This window comes from Macrotis lagotis, chromosome 2 (genome assembly GCF_037893015.1).
Source record: "Macrotis lagotis isolate mMagLag1 chromosome 2, bilby.v1.9.chrom.fasta, whole genome shotgun sequence".
NCBI lineage: Eukaryota > Metazoa > Chordata > Mammalia > Peramelemorphia > Peramelidae > Macrotis > Macrotis lagotis.
Window position 1 is genome coordinate 4020074 of NC_133659.1, and position 27056 is coordinate 4047129.

Below are 27056 nucleotides of genomic sequence, written 5' to 3' on the forward strand. Positions count from 1 at the left end.
CCCTCAGGCCAGTACTCCCACACACAACAGCCCCTTACAAGTTCTCTGTATATTTTAGAAACATCAGAAATATTAGTTGTAAAAATTGTTTCCCAATTTACTACCAGTTGTTCTTCTGAGATATTTCAAATTTTCTTTTAGTGTTTCATTCTTTTCATTTTGTTTTACTGTTTCTTGATTTCTCACTAATTCATCAGTTTCCCTTAGCTCCATTCTACATTTGAAGGAATTATATTTTTCAGGAAACTTTCATATCTCATTTTTCCATCTGGCCGATGCTGCTTTTTAACACATTCTTCTCCTCATTGGTCTTTGCAATTGCTTTTTCCATTTGACTCAACTGGTTTTTTAGATGTTATTTTCTTCAGTATTTTTGTGGTATCTCCTTCACAAGCTGTCACTTGGTTTTCATGATTTTCCCACATTGCTAAGATTTCTTTTCTCAATTTTTCCTCTATATCCCTTTCTTTGTTTTCAAACTCTTTTTTTGAGCTTGTCAATAGCCTTAGACCAATTCATATTTTTTTTTGGTGGCTTTGGATTCAGAAGCTTTGACTTTGTCATCTTCTGAGTGTATATTTTTCTCCTCCATGGGATCAAGGTAGATTGTGGTTGGATTTTTTTCTTCTATGGCTTGCTTATTTCTATAGCCTATGACTTGATTTTAATTCTTTCTTCAGGTTGGAATCTCATTCAGAATGAAGAAGCTTTTGAGGGTTTTTGCAGCCTTTTTCATAGACAACCTCTCAAAGATCTGCAAGTTCTCACTTCCTCCAAGGTCTTGTGAGAGGCTCTGACTGCTCTCCTGGCTTGTGCTTTGGTCTGTGGATGACCAAAAACACATCCCTCTGCCCTGGAGCTGTGAGGAGGGGCCCTGCTCTGCTGTAAGTTGTGAGCTCTGTTTTGCTTCTACCCCTTTTCCTGAGTCTGGAGCCCCAGATTGGGACCCAGATCTGAGTATGGGTGAAGCAACAGAGTCTTGCCTCAGGGATAGTAGGGAGACTCTGAGATTCCCCTGCTCACCTTACAGTCCATGGATTGAGTGCTCTAAATGCAGCTGACCAATGTATCCTTTAGGTTTGCCCCGAGGCCTGTGCTAGGCTGTCCTTCCCAATTGTCCTTGGCAATCCCTGGGCTATGAGGTCTAGAAACTGCCACCCCTTCCGAACCCCCTCCCTCCCTCCCCCAGGGCCCCAGGTGCCTAAAGATCTGTTTCTGTATGTCTAGAGCCAGTTCACACTGATGCTGCCTGGGCTGCCCTGTGGGCTCTTTCTAATCCTGATTCAACATGCTCTTCCCAAGGATCTTCCAAGTTGTCTTGGGCTGGAAAATTGTTTCACAGTCTTTTTGTAGGTTCTGCCACTCTAGACTTTAGTTAGAGTCATTATTTTTTTTAGGTTTTTTTTTTTGCAAGGCAAATGGGATTAAGTGGCTTGCCCAAGGCCACACAGCTAGGTAATTATTAAGTGTCTGAGACCAGATTTGAACCCAGGTACTCCTGACTCCAAGGCGGGTGTAGAGTCATTATTTAAAGGTATTTGGAGTGGTCTGGTGGAGAGCTTGTGGGAGCCCCTGCTGTTGTCTTGGCTCTGAGCCCACCACATTTTTAAAAGACCCATTTTTGCTGCTATCCTTAAAGCTAAATCTCTGAATCTTTATTAACAGTGTTGTATCACAGCCTACTCATAACAATTATCCTTTTCATCACTACCCCTTAGGTGACTCATTTTTATTTTTTATTTTTAAGAATTGTAGAATTCCATGACACAGCCATAAATCATGATTATAAGGATATTGATGTTAAAAAGTTGAGACCTGGTTCAAATCATTAAATGCATTGTGAAAATTACAAAAAAAAATAGAAATCCAGACTGTTTTTCTCCTACTATTTATTTTTACTTCAGATCATTATAACAGAGTAATCTGATGAACTTATAGTGTGGGTTTCTTCTCCTACCCCAAATTATAGTTTTAATAATAGGATTTTATCATTTACTTGTTCTACTCCCCATTCATAGAGGTTAAACCAAATGCTTCTATTTAAACATAGTTGGTCCTCATAATTCTGTCCTGGGCTTTATGCTCTTCTTCTATGCTACATTTGTGATTTCATCAGTTCCGATGGATTTTATTACTATCTCTAAGTTTATGATTCTCAAATCTACCTCTCCTACCCTAACCTCTTTGCTAATATCCAATCTTTTATCTCTAACTGCTGTTCAAAAAGATGTCAGTAGACATCTTAAATTCAAATCATCCAAAAAAGAACTTCCCTATTATCTTTGCAGTCCTTCAGAGGCACTCATCATGTCATCTTTGATGCCATATTATCTCTTCATTCCTATATTCAATCGACTGCCAAAATCTGTTCATGTCCCCATTGTAATATATCTCAAATACATGAAAATCCTAAGTGTGGACTGGTGGGAATGTGGGAAAGCTGCCATACTATTGGTAGAGTTTGAACTGATCCAACTATTTTGGAGAGCAATTTGGAACTATGTTCAAAGGGCTATAAAATTACGCATACCCATTCATCCAGTAATACTTGTGTTCCTCTTCCCCCAACCAAGAAAAAAAAATAAAGGGGAAAGGATCTATTTGTAGGAAAATATTTGTAGCTTTTTGTGGTGGCAAAAATTGGAAATAAAGGGATGAACATAAATTGGGGAATGACTAAATGAGTTATAAATTATTACAATGAAAAACTTGGACAATAAGAAATGACAAACAGGATGATTTGGAAAAAACCATGGAAAGACTTACTTGTACTGATATAGAGTTGAAATGAGCAGAACCAGGAGAATATTGGTCACAGTAACAGCAGTGTTGAACAGTGTTCAACTATGAATAACATAACTTTTCTCAGCAATAATATGATACAAGACAGTTCCAAAGTACTCATAATGAAAAGTGCTGTCTCCACTTCCAGGGAAAGTAGAGATAAATCAGAATGCAGATCAAAGCAGATTTCTCACTTTTGTATGTTTTTTTTGGTCTGTTTTCTTTCACAAAATGACTAATACACACACACACACACACACACATCAAATCATTTACTTTTTCATTGAGGAGTTAGGGAATGAGTGAGAGAATTTGGAACTCAAAATTTTTTAAAAAAGAAAATATTAAAAATTGTTGTTACAAGATATTGGGGAAAAAATTAAAAATCTAACAGTTGCTACTCTTTAATAGATTTTCATGAGATAGTTTCATGTAAAAATCCTCTGGTAATAAAAATTTTCATGAATATGCACTGCTCCCCTCAAATCTCCCAAATACAACTTTTTTCTTTCTAATGTCAGTGCTGCCACTCTGGTGAAGAACCTTATCACCTCATGCTCATCTGTTGTAGTAGCCTAGTTCCTGAGAGGTCTACTTTCTGTTTGTTACCACAACATTTCATCCTCCATTGAGCCACCAAAGTGTTTTTTAAAGTACAAATTTGATCATTGCCAACCTCCATCACCTGACACACTCAGTAAATGTCAGTGACTCCTTATTGCCTCCAGAATCAAACACAAAAGCCTTTGCCTGTCATTCCAAGCTCTTCACCGAATCTCTTCCTACCCCTTGAATTTTCCTTTTCTTTCTTACCTGAAGTGTACTCTTTAATCTGGTGATCCAGCAACAAGATCCTCCATCTTTCAGTTCTGGACATTTTCTCTTATTGACCACCATGCCTAGATTCTCCCTTTGCTGTTTTGTCACTTTTTTAGTACTGACTAACTCCCTGCGACACCTTTAGGCTTTTCTCGGCCATTTTCTTCTCTATCTCATATCTCAGTTAATGAAACTGAGGCAAGCATGGTATCTGATGTGAACCTATATCTTCCCAACATTGGGCCAGGAGCCCTGTGCAGGCAGGATGGCAGCCTCACTGTCCCACTGGCTTCTTTTTGAGTCCCCACTAAAACTCCATCTAAAGCATGGAGTCCTCAGTTGCTCTTTTTTCCCAGTACCTTCTCTATGGTATGGCATCTCCTCTCTATCCAATCTAAAGCTTTCTGGGCATTAACTTGGTTCTTTCTTTCGCATTTGATTGTGAGTCCCTGGAGAAGAATTATGGTTGTTCAGCCCTTTCTGTTCCCTCCTAGCTGTCATTGCCTGGATCATAGCCTGAGCTTAGCAAAATCTGGCTTGACTGATTGACAAAAAGAACAATCACACTTGTTTATTCAGGTTCTGCAGTCTGAATGACATAGAGATGGAGCTCCCAAGAAGCTCATGGTTGAATGGGGACAATCAGAAATGAATCTACAGATACATATCTATGGGTTTTTCCCCTTAAATAGAGGCATCAATGAAATGCTAGAGGGGCAGCATCGTATTAATTGAATAGATTTCTATGGTTCCATTCTTTCCTCTGATGCTGACTGTGTGACCCTGGGTCTTCATTTATTCCATGGGGTTTAATATGAACACATGTTGCAGAGGTTTTTTATGAGCATCAGATGAGATAACATGTAAAACTTAAAAGTGATATAAATACTTGTGTTCATCATAAGGTAATATGAGAAATTTCAAATGTTTTATTTCCCGAAAATTAATTGATATTTCATTTTTCGTTTTTTTAGGCTAAAACATTACCTTAACTGGTTACAGACGCGTCGTTATCAAGTTCCTGGAAAAAAAATCAATCTAGAACAAAAGGTAAAGGAGAGAAAATTCCCAGCATTTGAAGATTTATCATTCTTTAGAGAGACTGAAGAAAAGCAGATTCCAGATGAAAGAAAGGTGATTATGAGAAATCTTCATGTGGGATTTTTCCATTAGGAAATTTTAGTTGAGATTCTATGGCAAGACTATTGGCCCAATTCCTGAGACAGCTTAGGAAAGTAATGAATGTCTCTAAAAATTGGAATTTAAAAAAAGGCATTTAATATTCTGCTTCAGATTCTTGTGACATTTAAACCTGATAATTGAAAATAATTAATGATCAAATAAATTAGATCACATGGTATGTGAATTTTGAACTTCTTTTTGAACTTTATTCTTATATTATTTTGACCCCTGATTTCAGGGGTCAAAATTTCAGATTCCTAAATAATGTGTGGATTAGTAGAAAAATTGATTATTGGGAGTTAATATTAGGAGAAATGTAGATTAACCCTTCCTTTGACATAGTTTAACTCCACAAGCATTTCCAAATTCGATATCCATTTCTATTTCTTTGCTTAGTGGTCCTCACTAAACCTCATTCCAATTTTCTTCTCTACCCATGCATTCTCATAAACCTTTACTGTACTTCAGACCTTGTAGAATCATCCACTTATCCAAGAGAAGCTCACAAGAGTAACTACTGGGATTTTCATGACCCTTGAAGCTTAGCCACATACCTTTTGATTCATTATTTCACTTTGACCTCACCACCATTCTGGGAGGCAGGTACTCTCCAACATGTAAAATCTGAAGGTTTCAAAGATTAAGCCAACAGCCATCCTAGTGTGAGGAACTTTAGAAAATGAGTTCAAACCCAGTAGCTGCTCCCCTTTGGTCTCCAAAGGACCACTCTCTTCTCAGAGATAGTGGGAGTCTTTTTCAGCCCCTTATGTGCCATATGTGGCAATAGAATTGATGGAGAGAGTTTCTAGATAGCCCTGGGTAATTGCCTTCAGTCCTAAAGCAGTTGTCACCAAGGCCAGTCTGTCACACTGCTCTTTAGTTTCATGTCCATAGGATTTAAAGCTGCAAGGAGTTCTGGCATTTAGACAAAATTCTCTAATTTAACTAATGAGGAACCCAATTTGCCCTGTCCAAATTTAACTAGCCCAAGGACACAGAGATCACAGATATGACAGATGAAGTGTAAGCCTAGATTTACTGAAATCAGCTCCAATGAACCTTCTTTTGCATTGATATATTAATTTCTTATACTAGGATTTCAAATCCTCCAGATCATGGATGTCATCTATTTCCATGCATTTCCTCTCAAATCATGTCTATGCTATGCTTTCTATCCAGGAGATACCAACAAATATGGCAGCCTTGCAATCCCTTATTATATATGCATCATATTGGTGCCCAGTAACTTTAGAGAAAACATTCATTTTTAGAGGAACAATTTTGTTAAAATTTCAGCAAAATTACTTGAAGCTATGGGCAGGCATATCTTCATTATGGTGAATGTTTTGTAACAATAATATTCATTATCATAAAATTTATCTTTCTGTATCTTCCATATTAGAACTTGATGTGGTAATGATGTTGCTGTTCATTTGAATAGTTTAAAAAACTAATACACAATCAGCAGTTCTTTGAAAAGTCTGTAAATATGAATCCTATCCATCCTTTTTTTTGCAGCTACAACCACAGTTGGCAGGTCAAGTTACTTCTCGAGCTACTCAAACTGATTTTCCCCATCGGCGTTGGTCAATCTGATGCTCTTATTTCCCAGAAAACCACCGTTTTACTTTCTTTGTATGAAACTGGGCTTCAGTGCTCCTTGGCTCTTTGGTTTTAGGGCCTTCCTTAGTTCCCTGTCATCTCATCCAACATGTACTGTGCCAGGCTTCTTCTTTAGTATCTTTTAGTACAGTGTGATGTTGAGCTATATTAAAGTCAAAAGTGCTTTAGGATTAGTGGTTTGGCTGTGTTTTGTGAACATGTTGTTGATTATTGTGCCTTCATATGGAAGGCTTTTCAATATCACCAATGCTCTTAGAGCAGAAATGATGCTTGTATTACATCTGAGTTCCACAAAAGTGGACACATTGACCCATACAATTCAATTCAACACCATAGATTGAGGTCCTGCTGTGTCCTTCACATGTTTAGATACTGTGATGCTTAAAACTTGCCCCTTACCTATAGGGAGCTATTACTTAATCAAGGGTACAGTGCATGCACATTTGAAATGATTATAGAAAAGTTTTAAGACAACATTCAATTAAGTGCCATTCCATGTGGTATAGATGATGAATAAATAAATAAAGCCTATATGTGTGCTTGTATGTGGGTATATATGAGTGTGTGCTCACACCTATCAGTAAGAAAAGTCTTGTAGAGATTTCTGGTGGGGGAAAAAAGGGCAACTGACACCTAAAAAGAGATTAGAGTTAGAAAAGCAGAAAAGGCCCTTGGGTCCTCCAGTTTGCTCAGAGACTGGACATTATATGCTCAAAATGAATGAAGATACTTTTCAAATAGAAGTAAAAGCATTAGGATTTACTTCTTTTCATTGCCTGGCTTCATATATAATTTTTTCATTGCTAAAATTATTCCTCTCAGACAGCTCTGATTATATGAAATTTCTGACTTATATTGCAGCAAAATATATATCACTGTAGTTCCCACCTAGTATTCCTTGTTCCTTTTAATGGGTTGAAGCAACCAAATTCTGCATGGCCACAAGTCAGATATTAGAAGATAAGGATCATGCTTGCCATGGTTTTCTCTTCTCTAGACTGAGTATTTCCAAGGCCTTAATCCAGTCCTCCTTTGGCATGGTTTTGAGACCCTTCATTTCCCATCATCTACCTGTAATCACCTTTCAAGATGCCCATTCCCTTTCTAAATGTGACAGCAAGATCTGAACACAGCACTTCAGAAGTCATCTGGCCGGTACAATGGAAGAATTGGCTCCATTTCTATGTAAGTCCTTTGCTCTATCCATTTACCTATTACTCCCTCATTTAACACACACATATATAATACATATTATATAATATATATTATATAATATTTATATATTTTTTGTTTATTATTAAGGAGACACATGCTCCAGATAAGAAAAACAATCTCTCCTTTCACTGGGTTGACAACAGTTAGAAACTAGCCCAGGCTACTTGAACACAAATGACTGTTTTTAATGAGTACACTTGGACTCCACTGTCTAATGATTTGGATATTCTACTTCTTGAGTATCCACAGGCAGGTCCCCCATTTTCTCTGCTGTCTGCTTAAGGTTCCCTATTTGTTGGGGGGGCAATGATTAACACTTCAATTGTGAGCCTCTTGCAGCAATAACTTTAATTTCCCTCTTTTTGTATCCCTAGTGCCTAATGTCCCACAGTAGGCACTTCATCAATGCTCATTTGCTGACTATCTTCATCAAAGGCAGTCAGGTTAACATTGTACATACATATTTTTAGTAAACATCTTTATAGATTAGTCATTTTTGGTATGATGCAGTAGGATTCAGGGAAAGAGAAACATAAGAGCTAATTTTTATAGCGTGTTCATCAGATTCTGAAGGGGTTTTTTGGTTTTGTTTTGTTTTTCTTCCTCTGAATATAAAAGAAAGCAAAATTAAATAGTACATAAAACAACTTTATTTCTTATAGAACAATAATGTTTCATAACATACATATACCACAATTTATTCAGCCATTTCCCAATTGATGGACATCCACTCGATTTCCAATCCTTTGCTAACACAAAAAGAGTTGTTGTGAACAGTTTTGTACAAGTGATGTTTTGGGTAAAAGGATAATAATGCTCCTCTATTCCAGTCTCTGCACTTGGCCTTAAGCTTCTCATCAGTTTTCATTCAGCTTCTACAAGGACATCTGCACTAATAGTTAATTCATGATCTTCCATAAAAGTTTCATTTGGGAGCAACTCTCTCTCTCTCTTTTTTTTTACTCCTACCTTCATATTAAAGCAAAAATCTACCTTTGTAACTTTTTTCTTATTTTGGTTTTTACAAGGAAATGGGATTAAGGAACTTGCCCAAGATCCATAGATCGGTAATTATAAGATTTCTGAGACCAAATTTGAACTCAGGTCCTTCTGCCTCAAGGGCCAGTACTGTATCCACTGTGCCACCTGGCTGTTGCCTTCCGTTACTTTTAATCATTTTGTTGTAGTTATAATGTCTGGGGACACGCAAAATAAATATGGTGCCTTTTCAGAATACCAATTGTTCCAATATGTGAAGATATTAATTATGATCACTCCTAAACTGAACTCATACTTCCCAAAAGTCATCTCTTTCTTGGACTATATAACTCTAATTCCATTCACTCAGACTTTCAGATCTTGAAGACATCTTCAACGTGTCTATTTTATGCTAAAATTGTGTCTAGAATTGAACACAACTCTGGTTGAAGTCAATTGGGACATAATAATATAGTGGGACCATCACTCTACTCATTCCATATTTTTATTAATGCAGCAGATCTTTTTCTTGTTTGTTTTAATGTTGATATATCTCACAATCAACTCATCTTGAGCTTCAAGACCTTTCAAACCCTCAGTATTTGTACCATAAGCTTACCAGATCTCCCTTATTCTATATATATATGCAACCAATTTATTTTGAAGTACAAAATTTTATGTTTATCTCCTATCTCTATTTTAACTTGTTAAATTCTTTCCATTATACCAGTCCATCAAAATTTTTTGGATGACCATTCTCTCATCCAAAACATTATTCATTCCTTCTAGCTTTATGTTCTCCACAGATTGAAAAATCATGGTTTTTTTTTGTTGATTTATCCAATTCATTGGTAAAGAAAACAAAGAGGACATATTCAAAAACAGGTCTGGAATCTATTGCTAGTGACTTCTTTTCAGGTTCATGATGAACCAACAAAGAACCCTTTTACAAATTTCATTTGAAATTTCTATTATACCTCTTGATCCAGTTTTCCTTAGTTCATAGCTATAGCATGGATTTTTTTTCCTTTGAACTTCTTCAAATCCTCAGATTTGAGCATTGGCCTGCTGATCATGGCCAGCATTTCTACCTTTGTGTGCTTTGAATTAGTCTGCCTTGGTTGGCGAGTCAGTGAAAACAAAACTAAGTAACTGCTCTATTAGATTGCCCTCAGACCACCAGCCAAACCCGATGAGGCTTCACATACTGTACCACCATTCATCTTGTCATTTAACCTTGTCACTTACCCTCTCCTTATTTTCATTCCATTCCTTCCTCCTTTTACTTCTTGCTCTGCATTAATTAGTTAATCAAATCAGTACTAACATGTTACCTGTTGAAGGTATGTAAGTTTACTCCCTTCAATTCCTTGGCCACCACTTGCATATATAGGAATTTTTCCCATCATAACATGGATAGGAGCTTTGTCATTTTTGTGCTTATATCCACAAAACTTGTCACAAAGCCTGGCTCATAGTGTTCACTTAAGAAAAGTTTTTTCCTTCTTTCATTTATTTTTAAGTTTTCTATCTATGACTGTCATTGTAACTTTTGAGGGTACTATCTTTTATTTTAAAACCAATCCACTCCATCTCTTAGATATATACAACTAGGCAGAAATGGGGAATAGATTCCAGAAGATATGGGCACAGGTAACATCACTTTACAAATTTTCTTGAATTAGAAGACAAATTAATGACTTTTGGGAACAACAGAAGAAGATAATTTGGAAGAAATTAAGAATTATTCCTTCACCAGTATCACACAATGAGACACTCTTTCCTGTGTCTAGGATTTCACACTCTAGGAGAAGAAAATGTGAAAACAACTGTTAAAACAAGATTATATACAATGTAATCAATACAGAGAAGGCATTAACATCAATAGAGATCAGAAAAGGTTTGTTGTCAATGATAAGTTTTTAACTGGGATTTGGAGGAAGCCAGGGAAGGCAGAAGGTAGAAATGTGAAAGGAGAATATCTGAGATGTAAGGGAAGTAACCAAAGTAAATTCCCAGAGTCTGGATATAGAAAGTCCTCTGTGAAAGGAGACAGGTGCCTTTGGACTTAAATGAAGGATGGAGAGTAAAGGGTAAAAAAAATTGGAAAGGGCGGAGGGAAACTAGATTATGAAGACTTTGAAATGACAGATGATATTGCAATTGAATCTGGAAGGGATAGGAGTCACTGAAGTTTATTGAATAGGAGAAGATCCATAAAGGAGCAGAAACGTTGTCATCAGGAAGAGGAGGAGGGACCAGAAGAAAAAAGTTTCAAAAGAATAGCAAGGACAAGAGAATAGTTTACAGTGTGAAGGAATGAAGAGAAGTCAAGAAGGGTGAGGACTGAGAAAAAGTCATTGGATATTAAGATATATTGAGTAACTAAAGAAAGTGATTTTGTTTAAAGATTTCCTATCCACCCCTGTCACCTTCTTATATGATCTCATTGTGAACACTTGTAAACGTAAACTAATCCCTAGGATTAGAATGTGACCCTTCTTGAACTATTTTTGATGTTTTCTTAATACTTAAGAACCTCCGTTTTTTCAACATGGAAAAATGAAATCAAACTGATGAGAGATTGATAATGAAAGGGAGCTATTTAGAAACCTCCCTTGATTTGGAATATTGGTTTTAGCCATCAAATTCAGGAAGCTGGCTCTTTCTTCCAAATTGTCTCTTTCTTTTGTTCCCAAAACTCATTAATTCTTCTAATTCATGAAATTTGTAAAACAATGTTATCTGTGCATGAATCTTCTGGAATCTACTCCCCATTGCTGCCTAGTTATATATCTAAATTTAATATTTTTGACAGAATGCTTGTGCCATTTATTCTTCAGTCTTAATCTAGCTACTTGGTTTTTAGAGATCTGTGACTCTCTTCTCACTCTAGAACTACCAGTCAGAGATCTAGAAAAGCATGTAAAAAAAACTCATTTCTAAGCCCTTTCTGATTTCCTATATTTCCCTTCCTCACTGTTTTGTGGTTTACAATTCTTTAACCCTACCAAGGTTTTTTAATTTGTTTTTCTGGTCTGAATCCCTTTGATAATGAATCTGGTCAAGCTTGTAGACAGTTTTTCAGAATCATGTCTTTAAATAATTGTTGGAAATGCTAAATTTCCGTTAGAGGCTAGTAACAATAACAATGTAATAAGTTTTCCATTCATGTTTTTAACCTCCTTTGTGTATATGAGGTAAGTGGGGTGGAGAAGAAGGGTCTACAGACACCAGTCAAGAAACTCTCCCTTAGACATTTTTGCACTAGCTTCCCCTTACTCCAAACTCTCTTTCTGGTTGGTCTACTCAGACAAAATACCTTTTTTTTCTGATTTTGGAATCATAGACTCCAAAAAGCTGTCTAGTGCATTTTAAAAGAAGTAAAACATCCCAGTAGAGTGTGTTATATCCAAGAAAGCCAATAGTCTTTCCATTATTGGGAATGTCCTTTGCTTTAGGAATGTCATTGCTTTAATACAAAAGCCTGACTTTCAACTTTATTTACATACTATCTCATATTTTGATATCTGAGCAGTTTTTGCATCATATGATTTCACCTTATTACACTATGAATGATTTTAAAACAAACACAAGGCAATTTATGAATCCAAATCAGAGTGGTCAGCTTAGGAAGCTGTTCATATCTTAGATATATTTCAGTCATGTCACCCCTGCTAAAAATACCATTGACCTTTAGGAATTAACTTCAGAACCTTCCTATGGCATATTCTCAATGGTAACAAATTGCCATCCTTTGTGCATGAATTAAATTGCTTGGATAGAGTAAAAGTCAAGATTAGCTAGAGGTAAATCACAAACCACAAGGAATCAGTGTATGGTTCAGTGGGAGGAGGAGAATGTAGGGAAAAACCACCAGGTTGGCACAGGATATAGGAGGCTTTACACTTCGGCAGCCAGAGTCATCCCACCAGGTGATCATTCAGCAGTTAGATATGGTTATGAAATACTATGGGAAGAGAAAGAAAGCAAGTTCTTTATCCCTGTGGCAGCAGCGTCTAATGGGGAAGACAGCACCATGGACAAGAGTTATTCAGAGAAGATGGAAAGGAATCTGAGGGAAGGCATAGGCAAGGGAGGGGGGTGGCCTCCTCCAGAAGGAATCTTGGCTGTTTGCTTTTTGCTTATATGAAAGTCAGTCACCAGTAGGCATTGACTAGGGGCCTATAATGTGCCCCACACTAAGAGCTAGAAATTCACAGGCAAGAACAGGATCATTGCCTGTGCCAGGAGAGGAGGAATCAGCTTCCCTGCATTAAGAGGGATGAAGAGGTGAACCCAGAAACAACAAAGATGGCCATTGCAAAGAGATACCTGGAGCTATGCTGGGCATATCTTTCCCCTTGTTTCTCAAACCTCTGCCTCTCTTAAACCCCTCGAGGTTGCTTCATTTTATCCCTTGTTTTCTTTTGTTTTTCACTTGATCCTCCATTTTTCTGAGCTTTTAGCTCAAATTACATTTTTTAGATTCATGAGATAAGGATACTATTGAAGTTATAAATTGTTAGTAACTTCTTTTGAAAAGGAAATTGTCCCTATCTACCTTATACAACCAGAAGATGATGAAGATGATAAGGATACTAGATTTCAAGTTGGGAATGACCTCAGAGAATCTCAGAGGTGGTCTAGTTCAATCACTAAGGAAGTTGAGGCATAAAGATTTGATTTATCTCAGATCATCATAATCATCATCATCATCATCATCATCATCATCCTTCCTGCTCCTCATTATAACACCAACAATAAAATGGGCCTAAACTTAAGCCTCTAACGTCAAATATTTTAATTGTCTTCTTACAGAAGAAATTTAGACATATTACATATGATCATTGAACAATCTGGGAATTTTCTCTGCCTGGAATGTTCTCTCTCCTTATTTCCACCTATTGCCTATATATGTTGTTTGTATATAAAATATTATCTGTTGTTTCCCCTAATAGCTCATTTAGGGTAAGGACTGTCTTTTATCTCTTCCCCCCGCCTTAATACTTAACACAAGTCCATGCTGAATACTTGTTTATTAATTGACTATTTGTCTTAGAGGACATAGAAAGGATTGATGGCTGGAAGTAAGGTATTATTTCCTCATTTCTCCATTTTAAATTTTATATAAGGGAGATCTTTCTAACCATTAGTTCTGTCTGTGAATGAGATGGATGGCCCCGGGGGTATCAAATTTGAACTCTCTGGAAGTCTTAACAATGAAGACCAGATGACCACTTAGAAGGAATTTTGGAGAAAGCTTCATGCTCTGGTTTCCCTTCCAACTCTAGAAATGATGGGAAACTGTGACTACTCTAATTGCAGCAGCAGAAACCCTTTAGTTTTGCCCTACATAAAACCAGCATATGATCTAATCTATAAAGAAACCTTTTCTTGAATCTTAAAGCAATGATCTGTTTGGGGGATATTTCTACTTATAAAAATGATGATGTTTTAAAAAAGTTAGAATTCTAAAGCACATTCTTTATTCTTCTGATTCTTTTTTAAAGCATAGAGAATGTGTGTGTGTGTGTGTGTGTGTGTGTGTGTGTGTGTGTGTGTGTGTATACACACATAAACTCTTCAGACCCTCAGATACTTTAGTGTTTAGTCAGCTCTTTGGACTTAGGATTTTAAAAGATAGGAATCTTGCTGGCCACCTCTTAGGAGGTAGAAAGGAATGATGCAGGAAAGGTTAGATGTGACTTCAAATGAACAAGGTGTCACTGGTTCTTACCTTGATGATTTTTCTTTCCTATATTCTGCTTTACTTTTATAACAACAACTAATGAGAAAAGTTTGATAAAAGAAGCTGAGATTGTTTACTATTCACTCTGGGAAACATCATGATGAATAATACAATGTGTTTTGCTTTGGAATTTTGAATTTGAGTTTTTTAAAGCTTATTGTCAGACTTGTGACTAATTTATTGAACATTCACTATTTCTCCTTGGGGTTAGGAATTATTCATATTTGTATTTGTATGACAAGTGCTGGCACAGAAGAGGTGTTTAATAATATTTGTTAATTAAGACCATAATAAGATATGATGAAGACTGTTAGTAATTCTAGCAAAGCATTCTGGTAATTATATAGTAAACCCCAAAAGAAAAACAGAAATAAAGTCTCTGTTGACAGGGAGTTCACATTCTAATAGGGAAACAGCATTTAAAAATGTATATATGGGACAGCTAGGTGACACTAGTGGATAGAGCATGGGCCCTGTAGTCAGGAGGACCTGAGTTTAAATCCAGCCTCAGAGACTTAATAATTACCTAGCTGTGTGGCCTTGGGCAAGTCACTCTTAACCCCATTGCCTTGCCAAAAACCTAAAAAAAAGTATATGCATACAAAAATACATGTATTTATGTCCATATTTTATATGTATACATACAAATGTGTTTAAATCTTCCTTGCATCCCCACAGCCACTACCTTATTTTATTTTTATTTATTTTATCAATTCAATAAGCTTTTTTATTTTTTTCCTTTTTTTAAGTTATTTTTTATTCTCATTTTGTACAAATGTTTTTTTACATTAATAAAATATTCTTGTTTACAAGTAAACAAAATCCACCTCCCCCATGAATATAGATAGATTTGCTTGGGCGAAAAAAGTAAAGGGGAGAGAAAAGAAATTAAAATTAAAAAAATAATAGTAATAATTGTAGGTATGGCCAGGTGGCGCAATGGACGAAGCACCAGCCCTGGAGCCATGAGTACCCGAGTCCATATCCAGCCTCGTAAACCCAATAATCACCCAGCCGTGTGACATGCAAGCCACCCGATCCCCACTGCCCTGCAAAAACCAAAAAGAAGAAAAAAAAGACCCAAAATAAAATAAAATAGTAATAATAATAGGGGTGGCTGGGTGGCAGACAGAGCATTGGCCCTTGAGCCACCCAAAGATCACCCTGCTATGTGGCCCCAGGCTGGCCATCCAGCCCCACTTGCCCTGTACCCCTCCCCCAAATAATAATAACAAAAAATGTGCTTCAGTCTTTGTTCCAACACCAACAACTCTGTCATGGGTGGATCACATTCTTTATAAGTCCATCACAGAAGTTACTTCCATATTTTTCCAACGTTGCTATTGCTGATCACAACTCCCTCCTTTCTTATTTCTCCACCACCATGTACTATATTTTCTCTCTCCTTTCACTCTGACTCTGCTGTAGGGTCGCTGAGTGGCACAGCTGACAGATTCCTGGTCCTAGGGCCAAGAAGCCCTGAGCCCCCATACCACCCCTTAGGCCCAGAATCCACCTGGCCCTATGGTCCTGGGCAGGCCTTCCAATCCCAGCCCCTTGCAAGAAGTAAGAAAGAAAATGTGTTATATCTGACCACTCTCCCCCCATGGTCCATCCTCTCCTCCTTTATTCACACCCCCCCTTCCCCCTGCTCCCCCCTCCTTCTTACTCCAGATGTCTATACCCCATTGAGTATATTTGCTGTTTCCTCTCCTAGCCATCTCTGATGAGAGCAAAAGTTCCCTCATTCCCCCTTGCCTCCCCCCTTCCATATCATTGCAATAGCTCATTGTAATAAAAAAAATCTTCTTATGTGAAATATCTTGGACTATTCCCCCTCTCCTTTTTCTCTCTCCCATTTCATTTCCCTTTTTTTCCTATTTTTTTCCTATTGACTCCATTTTTACACTGCCCCTCCGACCCCAGGGAGCAGAGCCTTTCTGCTCTTTTCCAGGTTACCTTGAGTAGGATAACCACCTCACTGGGTCCCTTTGTGGGTTCTGTCTCTCGAAAGTTTAGTTAGAGTCCTTAGTTTATGAGTTTTTATCAGAGAGCTCCTAAGACTCGATCCCTTCATGTCACCATCTTGGCCCACTACCTGATGTAATCATCTCTTACCTGATAGGTAGGCGTCTCTCTAAATGCTCTCCTTGCCTCATCTCTCCATACTCTAATCGAAGGGATGATATTAATGGAACTAGGAGGCAGGAAAGGCATTTGGTAAAATTTCAAATGTGACATCATATCTCAAAGATAAAGATATGCTTGATACAGGCTATTTCTATGGGTATGGAATGCTTTTCCTCTTCACCTTCAACTTGCAAATCTAATCAGAGATCTTCTTTAAACATTGTAAGAGAATTGAGGAACACATGGGCTGCTGCAGTTGTCCAAATCATTTTATCCTAAAGATGTGGTCATATAAATAATAAAAGGTCCATTTTGAAGAAGTGTTACTAATAATCATTCATTATCTTCTGGTTTGATTAGTTATATTCCTGTCCTAAATGTGAAAACTGGAATTTTACTGCTTTATTAAAACTATAGAGTGTCATTATAGTTCTTTTACTTTTATTTAAGTCAGTGGGGTTAAGTGACTTGCCAAGGGTCACACAGCTAGACAATTATTAAGGATCTGAGACCAAATTTGAACTCAGGTTCTCCTGACTCCAGGCTGGTGCTCTATCCACTGTACCACCTAGCTGTCCCCCCCACATTGTAGTTCTAATAAAAAAAATATCTTTTAGCATTTGGGGATATGAGATTCATGTATTTGAATGCTTTAGGAGTATTTCTCCCCTCTTCCATGTAAGTTTACATTTTATTTAAAGCATTCTGGATGAATATATATATATATATATATATATATATATATGTATATATATATATATATATGTTAAATATATGCTTATAACAGATGGTAAAAGCCTTCCATTTGTCCCTAAGTTCAAGGTAAGTCATCACCAACCAAAACTCTTGCATGAGGTGTCATTGAATGTAAATATTATGATTGGTTTATATATTTTATTTTACTCAAATAATTTAATTATAATTATCTAAACAACTCTAAAGAATTTACTTTGCAAAACGAAAGAGAAAAGATTCTGAATGGAATGCAATAAAATGTAGGATGCCCAGTATGAAAAATGTTTTTAAATAGTAAGAATAGGAACCTTGACCTTCTACATGGATCTTCTCATTGTCCTCACAGCTACCTGTCCTTTCTGTTCCCAAGACAAATTACTTCACATTAATTTTGGGTATCTTTTGTATAAGTTCATGTTGTTTCCCTGGTAGGATGTAAAACCTTAGGGAGAGGGCTCTTTCATTCTTGTCTTTGTATCCTAGCACCTACCACAGGAGCTAGAAAATGAGGCTTAATATTTTGTGATATGTGATGGCTATGTAATTGAAGAGGAGAGGGGCCTCAGTTCTTCTCAGGTGAAGAACAAGATCAGATCCTCTGGTGATGGCTTGAAATAGAAGGGAAGGTGTCTTCCTAGTGGGGAAGTTGAGGCTGGTGGAATTGCTTGAGGATTTACTCTGAGCTTCATTATGCATGCCCAGTCTTATATTAACCCCTGGAGACAGGAGGGATATGGGGCTGCCACCAGAAGTGCATTGGCCTTGCCTGATCTATAGAGAAAGACCCAATCTCAAAAGAAGGAGAAGATGTAGGTTTAGAAGAGGAAGAGCAGAAAGGAGAGGAAAAGGAGGAAGTTCTCAAGAAGAGTAAATGTTTGGTGGGCAGTAAGATTGATCTTTCCATTTATGTCCATTCACTTGATGACTGGATAGCATAGATTGGCAGCAGAATCAGACAGCATGATTATTTTACTTGCTCTGACAGAATTAGCATGTAGGATACTGCCTAATACATAGTAAGAACTTAATAAATGTTTATTTATTGATGATTGATTGAACTTAGTAGCGCATAGGATGGAAGAGGTGCTTATTGGAATGAGAGATCCAGAGATGTAAATTTTTTTTTGCCTTTAATTTATTTGACATTTGATTTTTCCCCCATTTACATGTACAACAATTTTTCAATTTTGTTTTTAAAACTTTAAGTTTAAAATTCTTTCTCTTCCCCCTCCCCATTGAAAAGGTAAGTACTTTGTTATAGGTTATCTATGTATGGTCATGCAAAAACATTTCCCTAATAGTCATGCTGTGAAAGACAACATAGATTACCCAAGGGGGAGAACCCTCAAAAAACAATAAAGTAAAAAAGTATACTTCAATTTGTATTCAGACGTTCTCTGGGAATGGACATAATGTTTCATCATAAATCCTTAGTATTGTCTTGAGTCATTGTATTGCTGAGAATAGTTGGCCATCTTAAAATATTGCTTTTATTTTATATGCAGTACATTTCACTTTGCATCATCCCATGTAAGGTGTTCCAGGTTTTTCTGAGAACATCCTACTCATCATTTCTTTTTATTTTTGGCAAGGCAGATGGGGTTAAGTGGCTTGCCTAAGGCCACACAACTAGGTAATTATTAAGTGACTGAGGCTGGATTTGAACTCAGGTACTCCTGACACCAGGGCTGGTGCTTTATCCTCTGCACCACCTAGCTACCCCCTGCTCGTTATTCCTTATAGCAGAATAGGATTCCATCGTAATCACATGCCAAAATCTTTTCAGCCATTCCCCATTTGATGGACAACCCCTCAATTTCCAATCCTTTGTCACCAGAAAAGCTGCTACTTATGTTGTTGTACATGGAGGTTCTTTTCCTTTTTTAAAATCTCTTTTGAAATATAGATTCAATAGTGGTATTGTTAGGCCAAAGGGTTTGCATAGTTTTATATACTTTTGGACATCATTCTGAAGTACTCTACAAAATGAGTGAATCACCTCACAACTCCACCAACAGTGCATAAAAGTCTCATTTCCCCCATATTTCCTCCAATATTCTTATTTTCCTTTCTGTCCTATTAGCCAATATAATAGATATGAGGTGTAGTATATTAGAATTGTTTCAATTTGTATTTCTTCAATAAATAGTGTGAACCTTTTTTTCAAGTATAGATAACTTTAGATTATTTCATCTGAAAACTCCTCTTTTGATCATTTATCAGTTGGGGACTGATTCATTTTTATAAATTTGAAAATTTAGAAATTTGAGAAATGAAATTTTTTTTAAAAGTTGCCTGAATATTTTTTTTAGTTTTTTTTGCAAGGCAATGGGGTTAAGTGGCTTGCCCAAGGCCACACAGCTAGGTAATAAGTGTCTGAGGCTAGACTTGAACTCAGATACTCCTGACTCCAGGGACAATGCTCTATCCACTGCACCACCTAGCCACCCCCTGAATATTTTTTCCATATTTACTGTTACAACATTTCCTTCTACCCTATTTCCTCCAATTTATTCTGTTCTCTCTCTCTCTCTCTCTCTCTCTCTCTCTCTCTCTCTCGCTCTCGCTCTCGCTCTCTCTCCTTTGATTCTTTCCCTCCTCAAAAGTGTTTTGGTTCTGATTACCTGCTCCCCCAATTCTGTTTTGAAAGGCAGCTGTTTAGGCTGATGAGTGAGTGACTGAAGTAGGCATTTGGAGAGCAATGGGATTGTTTTGATCCTATACCCAGTTGGGATGGCACAATTCTTTTTACTCCCAATTCTGAGCCCAGAACCTGTCTTTTGTTGATTGAGCCATGCTGGTTGAGCAAAGAAGGATGGGCTTTCAAAGATCATTCAGACCCTCACTGAAACCTCTTCTACCTTCAGCAAGTTAAATGAGTGCACAGAAACTTACTTTAGGTCCTATAATTATCTCTACAAGAGTCAAAACATATCAAAAAGGGAAGAAGAGAGCAAGAGGGAGTAAAGAGGGATGTTAAAATTTTTGCCAGATTTTACTTTGTTGAATAAAACCCATCCTGAGATTCAAATGTTGGTAGACCTATTTGCATTTAATCTTTAACATATGAGTACATGTGTGTGTGAACATCACATCTGTGTAGTGACAGAACCCACAAAAGAACAGAATGGTGCATTTTCTATCTTCAAAAAGGTTTGTATTACTAGGGTAAGAAGGGGAGATTGGCACAAGTACCAGAATCCAAAGCAGGAGTGGGGACCAAAGGGGCTTGGTGATCATTTCACACTCAGTGTGATATGATGTGGAAGAGGCTAACTGGAGGCTCTCAATCACAGCAGAGATCTGTGACTGAGGCACCTGAGTTCTGGCTCAACAGACCAATGGCATGGCAATCTATCATGGAAGACTCAAACCCAGCAACCCCAGACCTCTTCTGTAGCTGGAGGCCCTAGCCCAGGATGCAAGTTGCTAGGATTCCAAACATATGCCATCAGTGAACCCTTTACCCCTGTGATCTAGGAGCAGAGCTCAAAATGAATAAAAAAGTCTGAAAAAAATCATTAGGATAGCAACTTACTATGAGATTGGGAAGACCATCTTAGAAGAGACTAGCAGAAAAATAATATTACATGCTGAACCACAGAGGGGGATATGAATTGATCTCCAGCCCAGAAAGACTTTTTTGAGGAACTCAAAAAACATGTTAAAATTTAAATAGAAAAATTGGGAAAATAAAAGCAAGGGAAATTCAACATCTTGCAAAAGGAAGAACAAAATTTCTCTGAAGAAAACAAATCCTTTAAAATTACAATTTGGCACCTAGATGAAGAAAAGAACTCTAAAAATAGAATTGGGCAAGTGGAAAAATAAAATATTTCCTTCAGAAATGAAATTGACAAAATGGAAATGGAGTTGCAAAATCTAAGTCTTTGAAAAATAAACTTGCACAATTGGAAGTTAATGATTCCATCATACATAAAGAATCAGTCAAATGAAATTTTAAAAAAATGAAAAAAATGAAAATATAAAATACCTCATTGGTTTAAAAAAAACTGACCTGGAAAATAGTTCCAGGAGAGATAAATTTAAAAAGTTTGGGGCTACCTGAAAGCCATGATAAAATAAAAATACTAGACACCATCTTTTTAGAAATCATCAAGGAAAACTGTCCTGTTATTTTAGAACCAGAGACTAAAATTATCATTGAAAGAATCCACTGATCGCTTCATGAAAGGAATCCCAAAATGAAAGTGCTAATGAATACTGTATAAAATTCCAGACTTATTGTGTCAAGGAGAAAATATGGCTGTAGCCAGAAAGAAACAATGCAAATACCAAGGAGCCATAGTCTAGACAGGTCTTGGCATCATCAGCATTAAAAGATTGAAAGACCTGGAATATGATGTTTCAGAGGGCAAAAGATCTTGGACAAAAAAAGCTTGGATTACAACCAAGAATCTACTGCCTAGCAAAATTGAGCATATTGTTTTCAGAGGAAAAGATGGACATTCACTGAAATAGATAACTTTCAAATTTTCCTGATCAAAAGACCAGAATTTAACAGAAAATTCAACATTCAAACATGAAACTCAAGAGGTATATAAAAAGTAGGTAGGGGGAAGGAAAAATATATTAATAATATTAAATTGGTTATATTTGTACATGGGAGGATGATACTCATAACTCTTGGGAACAGTATCTCTATTACAAGGAATATACTTTGAAGGTATAGGGATAAAGGACCTTATTAAAAATGAGATTTTAAAAATGTTTTGTATTAGTAAGAGAGGAAGGGGAAGGCAGAATGGGGAATTGTATGACAGAATTATATTCCATGGAGAGATTGCAAAGGACTTATTGCAGTAGAATAAAAAGAAGGGAGGTAGAGAATTGCTTGAATCTCAATGAATTTAAAAATAATGTATATTCTCAGTTGAGGTTAGAAATTTATCTTACCCTTCAGGAAATTAGGAGGGGATGGGGGAAAGGAAGAAGAGGCTGATAGAAGGGAGAGTAAAGTAGAAGAGGAAATGGGAAAAAGGAGGGGGGGTGAGAGAAGGGAGGAAAGATTGAGGGAGGTGATGGTCAGAAACAAAACACTAGTGAAGAGGAATGGGGTGAAAGAAGAGGGAAATGTTGAAATGGAGGGAGATACAGATCTAGAAATAATAACTGTGACTGTGAATTGAATGAGCTCTACCATAAAATAGAAGCAGATAGCAAAGTGTTTTAAAAACTAGAATCCTACAATATGTTGTTTACAAGAAACATATTTGAAGAAGAGAGATATACATAGAGTAAAGTGAAAAGACTAGAGAAGAATATATTATACTTTAGATGAAGTGAAAAAAGCAGGAGAGCAATCCCTATCTCAGAAGAAGCAAAAGGAAATCTCATTAAAAGTGTTAAGGAAAGAAACTACATCTTTTTAAAAGGTACCATAGGCAGTGAATATTAGTACTAAACATATATATATATATATATATACATATATATATGTATATATATACCGAGTAGTATAATATATATGTTATTGGAGGAGAAACTGTATGAATTACAGAGAGACATGGACAGAAAAATTATATCAGTGGTTAGGACAGCTAGATGGTGAAGTAGATAGAGCACTGGCCCTGGAGTCAGGAAGACCTGAGTTCAAATCAGGTCTCAGTCACTTAATAATTGCCTACCTTTGTGACCTTGGACAGGACACTTAATTCCATTGCCTTAAATAAGTAAAAATTAAAAAAACAAAACAAAGCAAAACCTATATCAGTGAGGGGGAAAACTCAATATCCCAGTCTCAGAATTAGAGAAATATAAATACAAAATAAACAAAAAGGAAATTAAGGAGGTAAATAGACTTTTAGAAAAATTAGATATGATAGAACTCTAGACAAAATTGAATCTAAATAGAAAGGAATATACTTTTTTTCTCACTTGTACATGGTACATACAGAATGATTAATTATGTGTTAGGGCATTAAATCTCACAATTACATGCAAAAAGGGCAGAAATATTGAATGTATCCTTTTCAGCTCATGATGCAAATACAAATCATGAAAATATAGACTTAAAATTTAATTGGAAACTAAATAACCTAATTTTTAAGACTGAGTAAAGCAGACAACAAATCATAGAAATAATAATTTCATTTAAGACAATGACAATAATGAGACAACATACCAAAACTTGTGGCATACAGCCAAAGAAGTTAAGGGAAATTTTATATCTCTAAATACTTAACTAAATAAAATAAAGTTCAATGAATTTGGCATGAAATTAGAAAGGTTGACAAAAGAAGAAATCAAAAATCCCCAATTTAATTCTGAAAAGCAAATGAGAGATTATTAAAATTGAAAGTTAAAAAAAGGTAAGAAGAATAAGAATTTTAGGGAAAAAAATAAGAGATAAACCTTTGGTTCATTTTATTTAACAAGAAAAAATAAAACTAAATTATCATTAGCAAAAATAAAAATGTGACTTCATCACAAATAATGAGAAAAATAAGATAATAATTTGAAACTATTTTGTCCAACTGAATGTCAATAAATCTGACAATAAAAGGGAAATAGGTGTAAATTTACAAAAACATACAAATTGAATAGATTAACAAAAAAGGAAATAAAACACATAAATAGCTTCATTTCAGAAAAAAAAGAAATTGAACAAGTCACTAATGATATCCCCAAGAAAAATCTCCAGGCCCAGATGGATTTATAAGTGAACTCTTCCAAACATTTAAGGAAAAATCAATCCCAATTCTGTGTAAATTATTTGAAAGAATAGATATAGAACGAGTTCTATCAAATTCATTTTATAATACTAAATTGGTTCTGATACTTAAATCAGAAATAGTCAAAACAGAAAAAGAAAATTATAGACTAATTTCCCTAATGAATTTTGTTACAAAAATTTTTAATAAAATATTAGTAAAGGGATTATAGCAATTTATCACTAGGATAATATACATTATGATCAGGTGAGATTTATTGCAGGCATACAAGTTTGGTTCAGTATTAGGAAAATTATCACCATAATTACCATATCAATAACAAATCTGACAAAAATCTTATGATTATCTCAATAGACAAAACATGGTTTTTGGTGGGGGTTTTTGGCTAGGCAATGGGGTTAAGTGACTTGCCTAAGGCCACACAGCTAGGTAATTATTAAGTGTCTGAGACCAAATTTAAACTCAAGTCCCCCTGTCTCTAGGACTGATCCTCTGCCCCAAAAATGTTTGACAAAATATAGCACCCATTCCTTTTAAAAACACTAGAAAGTTTAGGAATAAATGGAGTTTTCCTTAAGATGAGAAGCAGTATTTTTAAAACCATCAGTTAACATTATATGTAATGGGAATAAGCTTGAAACATTCCCAATAAAATTATATGAAACAAAGATGTTCATTATCACCACTATTTATGGATATCATGTTGGAAATGTTAAAAGAAATTGGAATAACAAATGAGCAAACTCTTGTTCTTTGGAGATGATATATAGAATACATAGAGAAACCTAGAAAAGCAACTAAAACTTACTTGAAACAATTAACTTTAGCTTAGCAAAGTAGCAGGATATATAATAAAACCATGCAAATCATCAGCATTTCTATAGATGACCAATAAAGAAAGCTTAGCAGCATGAGATATACAGAGAAATTACATTTAAAGTAACTAGACAATATAAAAAACTTGGGAGTCTACTTGCTAAGACAAACTCAAGGACTAAAGGAAAACAATTAAAATATACTTTTCACATGCTAAAAATCAGATCTAAATGATTAGAAAAATGTCAACTACTTATAGGTAAGGTAGAGCTAATATAATAAAAATTACAAATTTACCCAAATCAAATTACGTAGTCAGTGCCATACTAATGAAACTACCCAAAAAATCTATAGAGCTAGATAAAATTATAAAAAATTAATCTGGAGAAACAAAAGATCAAGAACATTAAAGGAATTAATGGGAAAAATTGTATAGCCACACCAGACCTAAATTATAAATCAACACTCATCAAAACTGTTTAATGCTGATTAAGAAATGGAATAATGGATCACTGGAATAGATTAGATACAAAATAAACAATAGTAAATGACTATGGTATTCTATTATTTGATAAACTTAAAGATTCTACCTTCTGGGATAAGAACTCACTATTTGATCAAAACAGCTGGGAAAACTAGAAAGTAGTGTGGCAGTAGCTAGGAATAGACCAATATCTCACACCCTATACCAAGTTAAGGTAGAAATGGGTACAGGATTTAGACATAAAGGATACTATAAGACAATCAGGAGAACAAGGAATAGTTTATTCATCAGATTCGTGGAAAGCAGAGACATTTATGAACAAACTAGAGATTGAAAACATTACAAAATTCAAAATGGATTATTTTGATTTTATTAAATTAAAAACAAATTTGTCCAAATAAAACAAATGCAACCAAAATTAAAAGGAATGCAGTAAGTTTGGAATTTTACATTATACATTTCTAAGATTTATAGAGAACCTGAGTCAAATTTGCAATACAAATCATTCCACAATTGATAAATGATCAAAGGCAGAAAGGCAGTTTTCAGATGAAGAAATTAAGGCTATCTATAGGCATATAAAAATGTCTAAAACATTATTTGAGAAATGCAAATTAAAACAGCTCTCAAGTACCACCTCACATCTACTGGATTGGCCAAAATGACCAAAAAAGGAAAATGATCAATGTTGGAGGGGTTGTTGGAAAACTGGGATAGTAATGATTGTTGATAGAGTTTTCAATTGATCCAACCACTATCAAGAGCAATTTTGATGTCCAAATGGGCAATAAAACTATGCATAAACTTTACCAAGCAATATACTGTTAAGTCTGTTTCCCAAATAAATGATTAAAAATAGAAAAGACCCACATGTACAAAAATATTTATAGCAGCTCTTTTCGTAGGGTCAAATAATTTGAAATTGAAGGAATGCCCATTAATTGAGAAATGACCGAACAAATTATGGTATATGAATGTGATGGAGTACTATTGTTCTGAAAGAAATCATGAGAGGACAAACTTTAGAAAAATTGAGAAAAAATTTAGTGAACAGAGACCAGAAGAGCATTGTATTAATTGTATTAATACTACTATTATATGATCAACTATGATAGACTTAGCTCTTCTCAGAAATGAAATGATCAAAACTCAGTTCTAAAGGATTTATGCTGGAAAATGCCATTCCCATTTATAGAAGGGACTATGGCAGACTAAAGTATAGTATTTTCAATTTTTAAAAATTTGCCCCTTTTGTTCTGATTTTTTGCAACATATCTAATATGGAAATATATTTAATATAAATATATATATATATATCCTATATCAATTTACTCCCTATTAAGGGGAGGAAGGAGAGAAGGAAAGGAGAGAAGTAAATGTAGAAATGAAAATATTGCAGAAAAATGAAATTTGAAAATTTGCTTTGCATGTAGTTAGGAAAATTAATTCAAAACACTGAAATTTTCCCCATTCCTTCTTCTCCTCACCCTTAAAATGATAAACAATTCATTATAGTTACTAAATGTGTAAACATATTTCCTTATTAATCACATTCTAAAAGAAGAATCAGAAAAAAGAAAAAAGAGAAAAAATAAAATTAAAATAACATTTTCTAATCTACATTCAAATGCTTATCAGTTCTTTCTCTGGCTGTGGATAGCATTCTATCATGAGAAGGGCAGATCTTACAAGTGATCTACCTTGGAATGGAAGAATGTTGAGTACATCAGCACATTCCATTTTTGCCCAGTTTTTCTACATATTGAGAATACAGATGATCCTCATGTGGAACAGTTTGGTTTCCCTCACCATCTTCATTGCCTCCCCCTGAATGTGAATTGAT

The 27056-nt window shown here is 35.6% G+C and overlaps 1 protein-coding gene across 5 annotated transcripts in view; it reads left to right on the forward strand.

Moving 5' to 3' along the window:
* Positions 1-694: 694 nt before the first annotated feature.
* LOC141512328 (leucine-rich repeat and IQ domain-containing protein 3-like) overlaps positions 695-27056 on the forward strand; it is a 286841-nt gene continuing 260479 nt past the window's right edge. For 4 of the 5 annotated variants that reach the window (XR_012475454.1, XR_012475455.1, XR_012475456.1 and 1 more), the window contains exons 1-3: positions 695-884; positions 4578-4737; positions 7406-7593. Coding sequence is in view for 1 of the 5 variants with exons in the window: in XM_074221182.1 (XP_074077283.1) it covers positions 829-884; positions 4578-4737 (216 nt within the window). In the remaining 4 variants the exon portion in view is untranslated. The remainder of the gene's footprint in view (positions 885-4577; positions 4738-7405; positions 7594-27056) is intronic. The other variant, XM_074221182.1, reaches the window with a different exon arrangement.